At 37.0% G+C, this 12,171-nt stretch overlaps 1 protein-coding gene across 2 annotated transcripts in view; it reads right to left on the bottom strand.

Annotated features, from left to right (window-relative positions):
* Positions 1–1,293: 1,293 nt before the first annotated feature.
* Positions 1,294–12,171, bottom strand: part of GASK1B (golgi associated kinase 1B) — a 49,091-nt gene continuing 38,213 nt past the window's right edge. For both annotated transcript variants that reach the window (XM_040471593.1, XM_040471596.1), the window contains exons 4-5: positions 6,710–6,936; positions 1,294–3,848 (exon numbers count right to left, since the gene is read on the bottom strand). In XM_040471593.1, the coding sequence (XP_040327527.1) occupies positions 3,641–3,848; positions 6,710–6,936 (435 nt within the window). In that variant the 3' untranslated portion in view covers positions 1,294–3,640. The remainder of the gene's footprint in view (positions 3,849–6,709; positions 6,937–12,171) is intronic.

Here is a 12,171-nt window from a genome sequence, read left to right as displayed (position 1 = left end):
CAAAACGCTAAGCACATGATACCCTTCAGTTCTTAAAGTATATAACAATGTTTTGAAAGAGTATTAAAATAACATTTTCAAAAATTTAAAATCATGACTATCAAGCAAACAGAATACGTAGGACTCTAGTCAAAAGTTTATAAAGGCAAAATTTTCAAAAGAATGAAACTGCAATCCTTATGCAAATATAAAATGAACATATGTCAAAGATTTTATTTAAACAATTAAATTAATGAGAAAACCAGTAAGATGGTAAAAACCATTTCAAAAGTATTTCAAAAGCCAAGTATCTACAGGCAATGTTAGGATAAGATTGTTGGACTAGATATAAAACTGGTCAATGTCCAACAGGGTAATAAACTGCAAAACCGTTAGGGTTGTCTTTTCCACCAGGCAGAAATTATTTGCATCTCTATGGGATAAAAATCTACAAGTTGACCTCTGCCCTACAACATTGTTAAATAGACAATTCAATACAAAAGCAAGCCCAGCATTGCACTGAAAGAACACTCAAAAATCTCTTCTGGCTATTTCAAAGTGTCAGATAACTTTTCTAAGAAGTCAAATTGTCTTTCATGAATAAAAGTTCTTAATTCTTGATGATACTAGTTTTCAGAGGAGGGTCTTTATCGTCTTTATTTGACTCATGTGCAATTTCCATATCTTATTTTCAGACTAGTGCTCTAAATGTGCCCTACCTTGTTCTGCGCTGAGATAAACATTAGAATGTCATAAGACACTGTAGATAAATCTATATCCAGGTTATTTTAGTCATTAGATATAATGTAATGTATACATTGTTAAAAAGCAAAGGTGACTAAAATAAACATGTGTTCCTGGACCTTTAATATTAAGCATGTCAGAATAAACAGGCTATTATACAGGCTCAGAGATCATAAATGTTTTGAACATAAGTCTAAGACATTTTATATTTCAATAAATTCCCTGGGTACCTAATAAACTTAATAAATAAGAATGCTCTATGGAAAACCTTAACTCTAATTCTAAGACTCACCCCCAGCAAACAGAAACAAAAACTAACCTCTCACAGTTTGTGACATCTGTTAACTAATTTGCATACCACCTAAAACAATGTTGTATATGCGCCAAGAGAAAGCATGATATCACTAGTAACAATACCAAATATGCATACATAAACACAATCCAATAAAACTCTTAATGGTTCAATTGTTTCTTTCACCATGGGCAACGGTAGCAGTCTTCTAGATTTAACTTCTGAAGAAGAGTAATCTATCAAAAGAAAACCCATTTACAAAACAAAAGGCACACATCTTTAATTTCTAATATTTTTATTATAGATTTTTCAGATATGCATTTATTTGCATATTATCAGCTTAAAGAAAATAAATCACACAACAATCAGCTTTTGTATGTCTGCCAAGGTAAATTGTTTCATTTTAAATTTATCAAGTTATAAATAAACCACATAATATGCTTACGTGAACCAAACCGGGGCATGATCTGAGTGCATTTGAAAGGCTCCGAGTACTCTCATTGTTTCAGTAAGAGAAAAGAGCATTACTTAACATTAAAAGCCTGGCGCTGCAGCTATCCATTATTCAAAAATAATGCATCATGAATTATTCACTGATTATAACACAAACTGCATTGTTAAAAAGCAAAGGTGACTAAAACAAACATGTGTTCCCGGACCTTTCATTTAATATTATGCATGTCAGAATAACTGGAGGGAAATAAGGAAGTCTAGACCCACGTAAGAGTGAACCCGGCTGCCCAAAAGCAGTGTAGCTTGAGACACAAAATTAAAGCTCCTTTCTGAGGAGATGGGAATCCCCGCCATTAATTTCCCAAATTTAGATAAAGATGATATATTCCATAAAAAGCATATGAAAATGCAAACATGCCAGCTTGATAAGGCAAGGTATAAGGCAACCTCACAAAGAGTTCTTTCAAGTCAATGGCTCAATATAAAACCTGGGTCGCCAAACTTTTGTTAGGCCAATTTTTTTAGTAATATACTGATTAATGAGGGAAAGGGGGACTTAAAAAGCCCAAATACATCAGGTAAAAGAGGAGACTCAGGAGAGTCAGAGTTTGCTGAGTGTGTAGAATCAGAGGGAGGAACTCAGAGCTGTAGAGGGAGAATGGCAGAAAAGAATGGTCTGAAGACCACTTCTCCAAAGGTCAACCCAGCAAATAAGGATGCTAGAAAACAGTACATGAATGTGAGCCTAGAAAAGTTATAATTAGATAATCAAATGACCCCTCTCTCCTTGGCCTTACCAAGGTAACTACCTCTTGTAGTTACCATGTTGTTTTGACATTTTGCCTCGACACATTTGTATAAATTGGAATATATAGTTATTTAAAAAAAAAAAAAGTCTTCATTTTAATGCCTTTAATAGTTCTAATTTATGGTGATATTAATTTGCCCTGGATTAGGACACAGAAAATGCAATGGTATCTTGCCAAAACACAAAGACCCAACACATGAAAACTATATGTCCACGCCCCTATGCCTAATTAAAATGAAGGCAGAGGGAGTTTGGGGAGAATTATTTGAGCCTGTATCCAAATTCACAGTTAGTTCTAGTCATTGAAGAGAATTGAAAAGAGTCAGGTTTTAATTTATTTTGTTCATATTTCTCATATTAGAATAAGCCAAACAATATATTTAAATACATTCGCTATCTGGTTCTATTGTCAATATCTGAGCAAGATCAATTAAATCAGTCTAAGTGTAATTAGAACAAATCTAAAGAAATCCACTATTATTAATAAAATATACAAAAACTATAGTGTATCCACTGTAAAAATGACAAAATTTTTCAAAAGAGCATCCATTAAAAAAGGCATTCTAAAATTATATTTCCAAATAGGTAACTTGTACCTTAAAATTATTTAATTTCTAAGCCACTAGACATAAACTGGACTCAAACTGAGAAAGCAAAACTACCTACTATATAAACCGTCAGATTTGGATGATTTCTATAGTGAAAACAAAATAAATTTATTTAAAAAATGGAAAATGTGATTCTTGCTGCTCAGAATCAGAGATGGCTGATCATTTATAGATAAAATAAAATAAAATATATACTGGTGCTTTTGCAAATAACCCACCATTTCTATGTAGAATTATCGCATACCCTGATGTTTTTGCAGATCGCAGCCTCAGGTTTCCAATGCAGAATCGCCTCTGGGTCATATTGAGGCTGCCCTGTTTTAACAATCAGCAGCCAAAGAATATCAAGAGCCATTCCTATCAGTACTCAGTCAGAGCAGTCAATATGGCATAAAATATGCCTTGTTAAAGGAGTCCGCACCTCTGGTTTACGCTGTTCTGTTAAATGGCATGACAAAGCTAACTGGAATAATAATTGCAGCCACCTGTAACCAGATGTTGAGACTCCTATGATGTGATGTTAGAGAAAAATATAAACAAATATTTTTTGAACAGTATGTTTTTTCAAAGGTTTTAAGCCTGCTTATAGAGCTCAGATCCATCATATACACTTGGTCAAATTCATTTCTTTTATGTATTGCTCCACGCTGCCTCATTCCTAAAAGGACTTGAGGTTTGTGTACCTGATTTCAAAACAAAACAAAACAAAGCCAAATGCGAAAATATATCTAGTATTCTAGCCAGAAGATCCTTTCGTTATTCATTCATAGGTAATACTTTGGCCCCATGTGCGTTGATGTAGGTGAGAAGGATTTTGGCTCTCTGTTCTATTACATCAATAAGCTTTTCAATTCCTTGTCTACCTCCTTGACTTTCCCAATAAACTTTATCAAGAAACAGGGACTGAAGGAGTTTCTGCCGCAAGTGCTGGCTCTTCAAAACAGAAACTGCAGATTCGGGAAACCTGAGAAGATAAAATGATATTTCATTCTTAGTAATTGCTTAGAAATATTATGCCTTACCCAATTGCTTTGCCCTTCATTAATCTGGCATAAATCACACTATCAAATGGTACCTGGAGAATGAAAACATTTTTGTCACTGTCAAACTGACATACTGCTCTTAATAATAATATACTAGAAGAATATGTTTCAAGGGAACTGAATTTTCTATGCTGAATTTTCCATTGAGAACTTGACATACTAATGTCTTACTTAAGGTCATTATCTGTAGGCAAAGAGAGGCACAGAATTAAAGAGTTCTGTTAGCTGGGCAAAAATACTTTCCTCCGTCTTAAGCTCCATTTCACCCATGGAAACCTCTTCAATCTGTCAAGTAGAATAGTATCCTCATAAGTGTCAATGTGGGGTTTTATGCAAGAAAATGTGAGAAGCAAAATGCTGACAAACGCACGCCTGAATTTAATGTGAAATAATCCAAAATGTAGGTAGTAAAAAAAGAAAGAAATCATTACATAATGCCCAATTAAATGAAGAATTGCTTCTGATTCAGATTATACTTCAGGAATTCTGAGAATCTGGGAGCATGTCACTAAACTGGAATATTAAATTGTTTTCAAATAAATTTAGCAAAACTCAAGTTTTAGAGCCAAGGCATACTACAATGAACCATCCCTGGAAAACCTGAGGCCAATCCGGAAGGGTCCTTGCTGAACTATGTTAAGAGGGGCAATATGTCCTGCTCTTCTTTTAGAAAGTAAAAACGGAGGGTCTAGCACATACATTATCGGAAGAACTTTGTCAAGTTTCTGATTCAAAATCTTAAGGAATGTTTGAATCTCCCATTGGCCCCATCCAGCTTTCATTCAAATACTGATGAACGCACAATAAAATCATGGGGGTTTAATAGTAATTTTCAAGTAAACTTAGTTGCTCCTTAAAAACGAAAACAAGAATATACACTTGTTTGAGATGTACAAATAGCCCAAAGTTTCAGGCCTCTGAAACACCTTTTCCAAATTTCAATGGAGTGAGCTAGGGGTGGCATTCAAGGGGCATGAGTGCTGCAGAAAGACCAAAGGCCACAATGCTGGACGTGCTTAATGAATCTGAGTAAGAATGGAATTAAATAATGCTGATAAGATGCTCTTAGCTCCCTAGAGACATGTACGATATAATTTAGTGGCCACAGTATTAATTAAGTAAGCATTTTCCTCTATGAAATATTAATAATCCATGATATATAAGTTCTATGACCCCTCAACTAATTTAGCTGTGTCAGAGTGTATGAGATGAAACTGTTAAAATCATGGATCTCGTTAGTGACTAATCCTTTTCATAAAGGAAAATCAAAAAAATTACCTGTCTGTGCATTATATTGATTAATAGGAATAGTCTATGCATAAATCTGGGCTAGCAAAGTCCTCATTTTTGCTTTGCAAAGTGTGATTTACCTATTCAAAGAAAATTTAACTTTAAACTCATTACTCCTCATATTGCATTTAATGTTAAATCTTCTTTGAAAGCATAAATAAAACAGTATTCACATTAATATGAATGTATAGAATGGATGGACCATATTCTCCAGCACTCCTAATTCCTAAAGAAAATTTAGAGATTTAAGAAGACTCCATGACATCAACTCAGTAAGTGATGCATTTTGTAAATTTTTCTACATATAAAATTTCCTTAGTTTAACACTTTAAAGAAAGAATCTGCTATATATTCACCTAAAATCCACAAAGAGATGTGAAAACGAGTATTAACAGGGCAAGACAGGGCAAAAACTCATGAAATTGGGGCTCATGAAACTCTCATAGGAACAGTATTACCTTTAGTCTTGAAAGTACATAAAATGCACATTAGCTGATTCAGAGTGCTAGGAAGAACTAAAGAAATAGGCCTCAGTGTTATTAACAAGAATAAAAATAACAGCATGAACCACACAAGTTACTGCATGAAAATTATTGGACTTGGATTTGGAAAACTGGAGTTCTACCCTCAGTTTTAGACTCATCCATGTGCTCTCTAGAAGTCACTTAGCTTCACATAGCTGGCTCAGTCTTTCACCAATGCACCCCCTTATTTTCAAGTCTCAAACATACCCCAGTGTCCCGGACACTCTGATTTCTGACTAAGGTAGGAAGACCAAGAAGAGTGGCTACAAGCTGGGGCCTGAAATTCAACCTCAGTGGCTGCAGCCAAGGTTGAATAGCCCAGACTCTACAGGAGGGTTCCCGTTAGTTTCCTTTATTTCCAAATAGATAAGCTTAAGATACTTTTCCCCATAGTCTATGCCTACTGGAAAGATTTCTAAATGTTCCAAAACCTTTCTACCTGAATTAAATGGCCGCTGTCCTTTAATACTGTGTCCTAGTCAGCAGATTAGCTCTAATTTCCTACTGCATCCAGAAGTCTCTTGAGTTTATTGCGCCTTTGGACATCCCGCCATGTCAATATCTGCATGCCTGTTAGTTTCCCTGCCCCATGGCCTGATAATGGAGCTTCTGCCACATGCTCATCCATGCTCTGTCAATTCCTATTACAGAGGTCCCTGCATGCTTCCACCCTTACCCACATGGATTTCCACTGAGGGACAAGCAACACGATAGATGTGAAATATAGCAAGAGTTTTCTAGGTTGCATGGGTTGGTGATAGTGACGCCATGACGGTGATCTTGTTTGTTTTGGCTTAGGTCTGTTTCCCATTACGGGACCTCCATTCCCAGATTCCAGATCCACAATGCCATTCAAGGGTTAAATCAGGATTAAATAGGTTAAACAGGATTTAAGTTTTCTTAAAACTGTACTACTTATGTAACAGAAATGTGATGTCCTGCAGATGTTACTATAGCATAAAACTTACTCTTTGATGCCTTCTAACAATTTGAAGTTTAAGTTATCTTCGCTTCTGTCAAAGAAACCCTTGTTGTGTATAAAGACCAAATGCCTTGGGTCATGCTTTCGCTGGATAACGTGTGCTAGAGCCACAGAATCTTGGTTGTCACACTTTGGCCTCAGTCCATTCTGTACACAGGCATCTTCCTTTCGAGGTCTGAATCCACAGCAATTTATATCTAAGCGATTATAAATCTGAAAATGGAAAACGAAAACAATATCCAAGATGCTGAGCAAAAACAAAACTTGGAAAAGCTAGATTTCCAAAGAATTAGTGTTTTCTAAATAGCTGCCTTGCCAGAATCTAATAAGGTCGGGCTCACTTAATTAAAGGCAACTGTCAGAATAAGTCCAGGGTTCATATCCTTCTGACTCAGCCATGGTTAAAAGCATTTCCAGCTTCTAACAGTTCCAAAGTCAGATCATCCAAGTTAGACATCTCCACCCTTAGTATTAAAAATTCCCACTGACATCATATGTAGACACATGGCCAGAAGAATCTCTGACTGTATTCATGACAAAAGATGGAAACCACTGCACTTTCACATAGCTAAAGGCTGTATCTTGTTTTCTTCCTTGGGTTGGGTTATAGAAAACCTGAGTTATCTCAGTGGCTCTAAAAGTTTACTGCATCCCCTAGTTTCTCTGGACTTTAGTATTACACTATCTAACCTGAAATAACATAGAACAAATCTTTGGAAAAGATGTGACATTCAATAATGATAACAAAAAAAACACTGCCTGCGTGGACCCCACAGTTAGATTCTAAATAAGTGAGCAGAATGAACAAAGCTATTGGGCCCAGTGGGGTTTATTACAGGGATAGGGATTCTACCCTACAGAAGAGGTAAATAGATTAATTAGAAAGGGAAAATTGTGTTATTTTCATTTCTTTGGGGCAGGAAAGAAATAATATTTATTAATCAGGGTAAATTAAAGCCTCAGCTTAGGGGCCCCTGGGTGGCTCAATCAGTTAAGCGTCTGACTCTTGATCTTGGCTCAGGTCTTGATCTCACAGGTTGTGAGTTTGAGCCCCACACTGGGCTCTGCACTGGGAGTGAAGTCTACTTAAAAAAAAAAAAAAGCCTCAGTTTAGGAATTAGATAAATTTCAAGTCAAATCTCTGTTCTCACACTTAGCTATGCAATCTTGTGTAGATTCCTTTACGTCACTGACTCTCAACTTAATTACCTGTATAATGGGAATGATACTATTGTACTATACTTTTTACAGTCAGTAAGAAGATTAATTAAAATATGTATACACCCTCCAGCCCTGACGCAGGCACCCAGAAGATATTCAAAAAAAACCTGAAAACAGTTATAATTGTTGAGACACACACACACACACACACACACACACACACACACACACACACTATATGATGTGATTTACCTCAAAACAAGCTTCGAAGACAAAAGGCAATTTCTCCACGCTAATGAAGAAAAACTGAGCCTCAGAGAGGTTAAATAATCTGCTCTTGGTAGAATATACGTAAGTAGCAAAGATTGACACACAACTATATTTGTCTCCAAAATTCCATGATTTCCCCCCTAACACATCATGGTGAACAGTTTAAGGCTAGTCGAAGAAAGTACATATGCTCATGATTCAAAAAACAGCTGGACTGAACGCTGTCACTTTTATTCCTTTGGCAGTCATTCCCATCCTTTCTCTTCCCTTGTGTTTTTGTAGATCCTGTGGGGCTAGCCACTCGAGGAGGCCAATTGCTCGGGAAGGAATGCAGAGAGAGTAGTGTCAAAATTTAGCCTACTTTGAAATGGTCCCCACTCATTCACTCATTCATCCAACAAATGTTTATTGAACACCTTCTACCACCTATCAGTGGGCTGGGCACCAAGGAAAAGAGTTGCCCATGGTCAGTACCTCCCCACCACCACTACTCCCAGATGGAAATGAAGTGGTCATTTATTTTTGTCTCACTACCACAGCAAACTTTAAGAACTGGACGAATGACCTTCCTCTGTTTTCCGCACATAAGTGGACTTTGTATCAAATAGCAAGATTTTGAGAAACAAGGATTAAAAAAGAGGTCAACCTAAGCCAATTTTCTATGACATTTGCATAAAACCAGTAACATGGGACAGGGGTGGTCAGTGAGCCAAGAGGCATGTGGATAGCTCAGGGGGTATACTGCTGATCCACAAGCAACCTACAGATAAAGGGAGGCCTCTGTCAGGATTGGTTCCAGGCAGCTGATCCATGGGGCTATAAGTCTCAGCAATGATTTCTCCAAAAGGTCACAGAGGCCGACTCCAGAGAACAGTAAGTTCCCACTTCTGGTTAAAGTGTATTTGCCTGGCATGAGGACAGGGGTTCCCCAAAGGTGAGCAAGAGTGCCCCAAGCAAATCACTATAGGTTAGATGAAAAAAGCATAGATCAGAAACTATTAGAAAAATATATTGTGCCCTTTCTCTTCACACAGCCTGATTAATTTTGTGTAGTAACTTGACTGCCTTTGAATATAAGAGAAACCAAGTGACATAAAGAGATTGTATCTGATTGGCAATTATTTAAGCTAAGATCAGGGAATCAGGGGGAACATGAAAAATAGGCTTTCTAGAAGCTGCTTCTCATCCAATCTCCCTTTTTTTTTTTGCTACATTAACTATTAATTCTCCAAAACTCTCTATACCATTGTCCCCTCATCATCATATGTTTATATGCGATTATAATGGCATACACGGGTAAAAATATAATACATGGGAAAAAAATAAATCCTATTTACTTTTGACTACAACATCAAGGTCTGTTATGTTGGATAAATGGTTTAGAACTGAAGTTATAAGGACTAATCTATCAAACTCTTCACAAATGGTGTCCTGAACCCTGAGCTCTCTTCGTTTTTGATTTCACACCAGTGAAGAAAGGACTAAGACCTATAGCTACATTTCTGTCATTTCTACAACAAAGCCATGAGTATCAAATATATTAGTGTTAAACGATAAGCACTTTAGAGTTTAGACCCCAACTTTCGGTACTTCTATAAATATTATACTTTTCTATTTTTAAACTACAAGGAAGCATTAAAAGTTAGAGGTGGAAAAGACCAAGTTAGGTCATTTTTTTATTGACTTCCCAGCATGAGATTGTTTCCTACAGTGTATTTTTAAAGTGCTTTATCTGATCTAATTTTGAATCACTCAACAGTCTGTGATGATTTCACCACTTCCCCGACAGACTGTTGTGCCATTCAAGTCTAACAGACCTTATTATTAAAAACGGGTGTGTGTGTTCAACTCAACTCCTCTTCCATAAGATGTTTACCCCTCCTTTTATTCAGATTTACACTTGAAGTCGGTGGGTACAGTAACACGTGTTGAGTGTGTGTATGTGTGTATGTGTTTGTGTGTACACCTACAGATACAGAACCAGTCTGTAAGGCCTAAATAATCTGGGTTTTACTTTGTCTTTCTTATCCTCTAACTATAGTAAATTATGTCTTTGTATTATTGCCCTTGTCTAGCAAGGGCTTACGTAGCTCTTAAATCTTGTTCCCTAGCTCTTCTCAGAATTTTGTTTATAGTCTTCCTTTTGAATTCACATTCAATATACCCAAAATAATTTGACCACAAAACCGTCATCCACTCCCTTAAATTCAGTGCCATGTGCCTGGCATTTAATTTAGTTATATATTGAATATATATCTGCTTACTGCCAAGAGAGTGTACCTATTTTTAAAGCCTGATAAAGCATATCCTAGATAGCTATGAAGCCATAATATGGTGCTAATATACTTTTCAGTGCACACATTAAAACAATCATTTCATTTAACTATCGCATAATTAAGCACTGTAGTTCACATGAACATGTCTGCATCCTTAGATAATTATCCTACAAAGAAGGCTCACTGGGGGTAAATTGTATCAGGTAAGTGACTATGAGCATTGATCATCATCTCTGCAACTTGTTCAAATTCACAACCTCTCACCCTTTAAACAAGGAAAATCTTTTACAAAATTGAACTTCTGAATCAGAAGATTACTGCCAACCATCATTTTCCATAAAATTACTCTGTCCTCTTTTAGGAAAATATATCTTTTCAATGTTTACCTAACTAAAATTATACTCAGAAAAAATCCAGGTGTTCCAGCCAAATTTTTTTTTGGTTGGTCGTGGCAATATTTTTAGATAGACTGCCTTCTCCTAAAGTTTCTTTTTTTAATTCCATTTTCCTTTTGGTGGTGTTACTTTTGCCTGCATGAAAACATCTCCTGAGTGACTCAGTTATGTTTACAGAGCCTAAACAAGGATGCCTGCACCGCACTGACTAGCTCTCCAGAGCCCCTTAGGAATCTACAGAAATCCAATGACTTTCCACCCTTTTGCACACCACCCATTCTAGCTGTGCCTTCAAAATGTGGGTCTATCAAAGCAATTGAGGTACTTTCTTCACATTTTCTTTTTCCTCAAAATAATGGGATTAAATGACGAATTTCAGGCAATGCCTGAACAAAAGCAAGAAAAAAATATTCTAAAAGTGCTCCTAATATTAATGAAAAACATAACAGCAGTCATTTACTGAGTATTTACTCTGTGCCAGGAACTGTGCGCTGAATGCTTTACACGTGTTGCTTCATTTAATCCTCAGAGCAACCTGAAGATATGGGTGCTACCCACAGTCTCATCTGATAAGCAAAGACAGAGAGGCACAAGGAGGCTGGTTGACTGACCCAAGGTCCCTGTGTTCATAAATGACAGAACTCAGGATTCTAACCCAGATGTCTATGATCTCAAAGTCCATGCTCCTTCCCATCCTGGTTGTATCTCTCAGGTGTAGCCAAGGTGGCAGGCACTGCAAAAAAGCCAAGTGCCTTTGTATAGAATAGTAAATGTTACTGCATTCAGCAAATGCTGGTTATAAGCTTTCAGCAGAAGTACGAAGAACTGCAGTGTAGGAGTTTAGGTAAAAATGCATGAAGGAGGGGCGCCTGGGTGGCACAGTCGGTTAAGCGTCCGACTTCAGCCAGGTCACGATCTCGCGGTCCGTGAGTTCGAGCCCCGCGTCAGGCTCTGGGCTGATGGCTCAGAGCCTGGAGCCTGTTTCCAATTCTGTGTCTCCCTCTCTCTCTGCTCCTCCCCCGTTCATGCTCTGTCTCTCTCTGTCCCAAAAATAAATAAACGTTGAAAAAAAATTTAAAAAAAAATGCATGAAGGAGAAGATATTACAGTTGTGTTTTGAGAGACAGGAAGTCTTAGCTAAAAAAATAAGCAAAGGCGTGAAAATAGGAAATCAAGACACCTTTAGAAAAACTGAGAGTACATTAGACCAGCGCTTCTCAGACTGTCTGTAGTGAAAGACCAAGCGGTTTTGATTTTTCTTTCCCTCAGCCCCACAATTCACATGGGTTGTCGTCTGTTAAATAATAATAATAGGGGCACCTGGGTGGCTCAGTTGGTTAAGCTCA

Source organism: Herpailurus yagouaroundi, unplaced genomic scaffold, assembly GCF_014898765.1.
Source record: "Herpailurus yagouaroundi ecotype Mexico unplaced genomic scaffold, PumYag 28, whole genome shotgun sequence".
NCBI lineage: Eukaryota > Metazoa > Chordata > Mammalia > Carnivora > Felidae > Herpailurus > Herpailurus yagouaroundi.
Note: the sequence above shows the minus strand (reverse complement) of the source record. Positions and strands in the feature narration are given on the sequence as shown.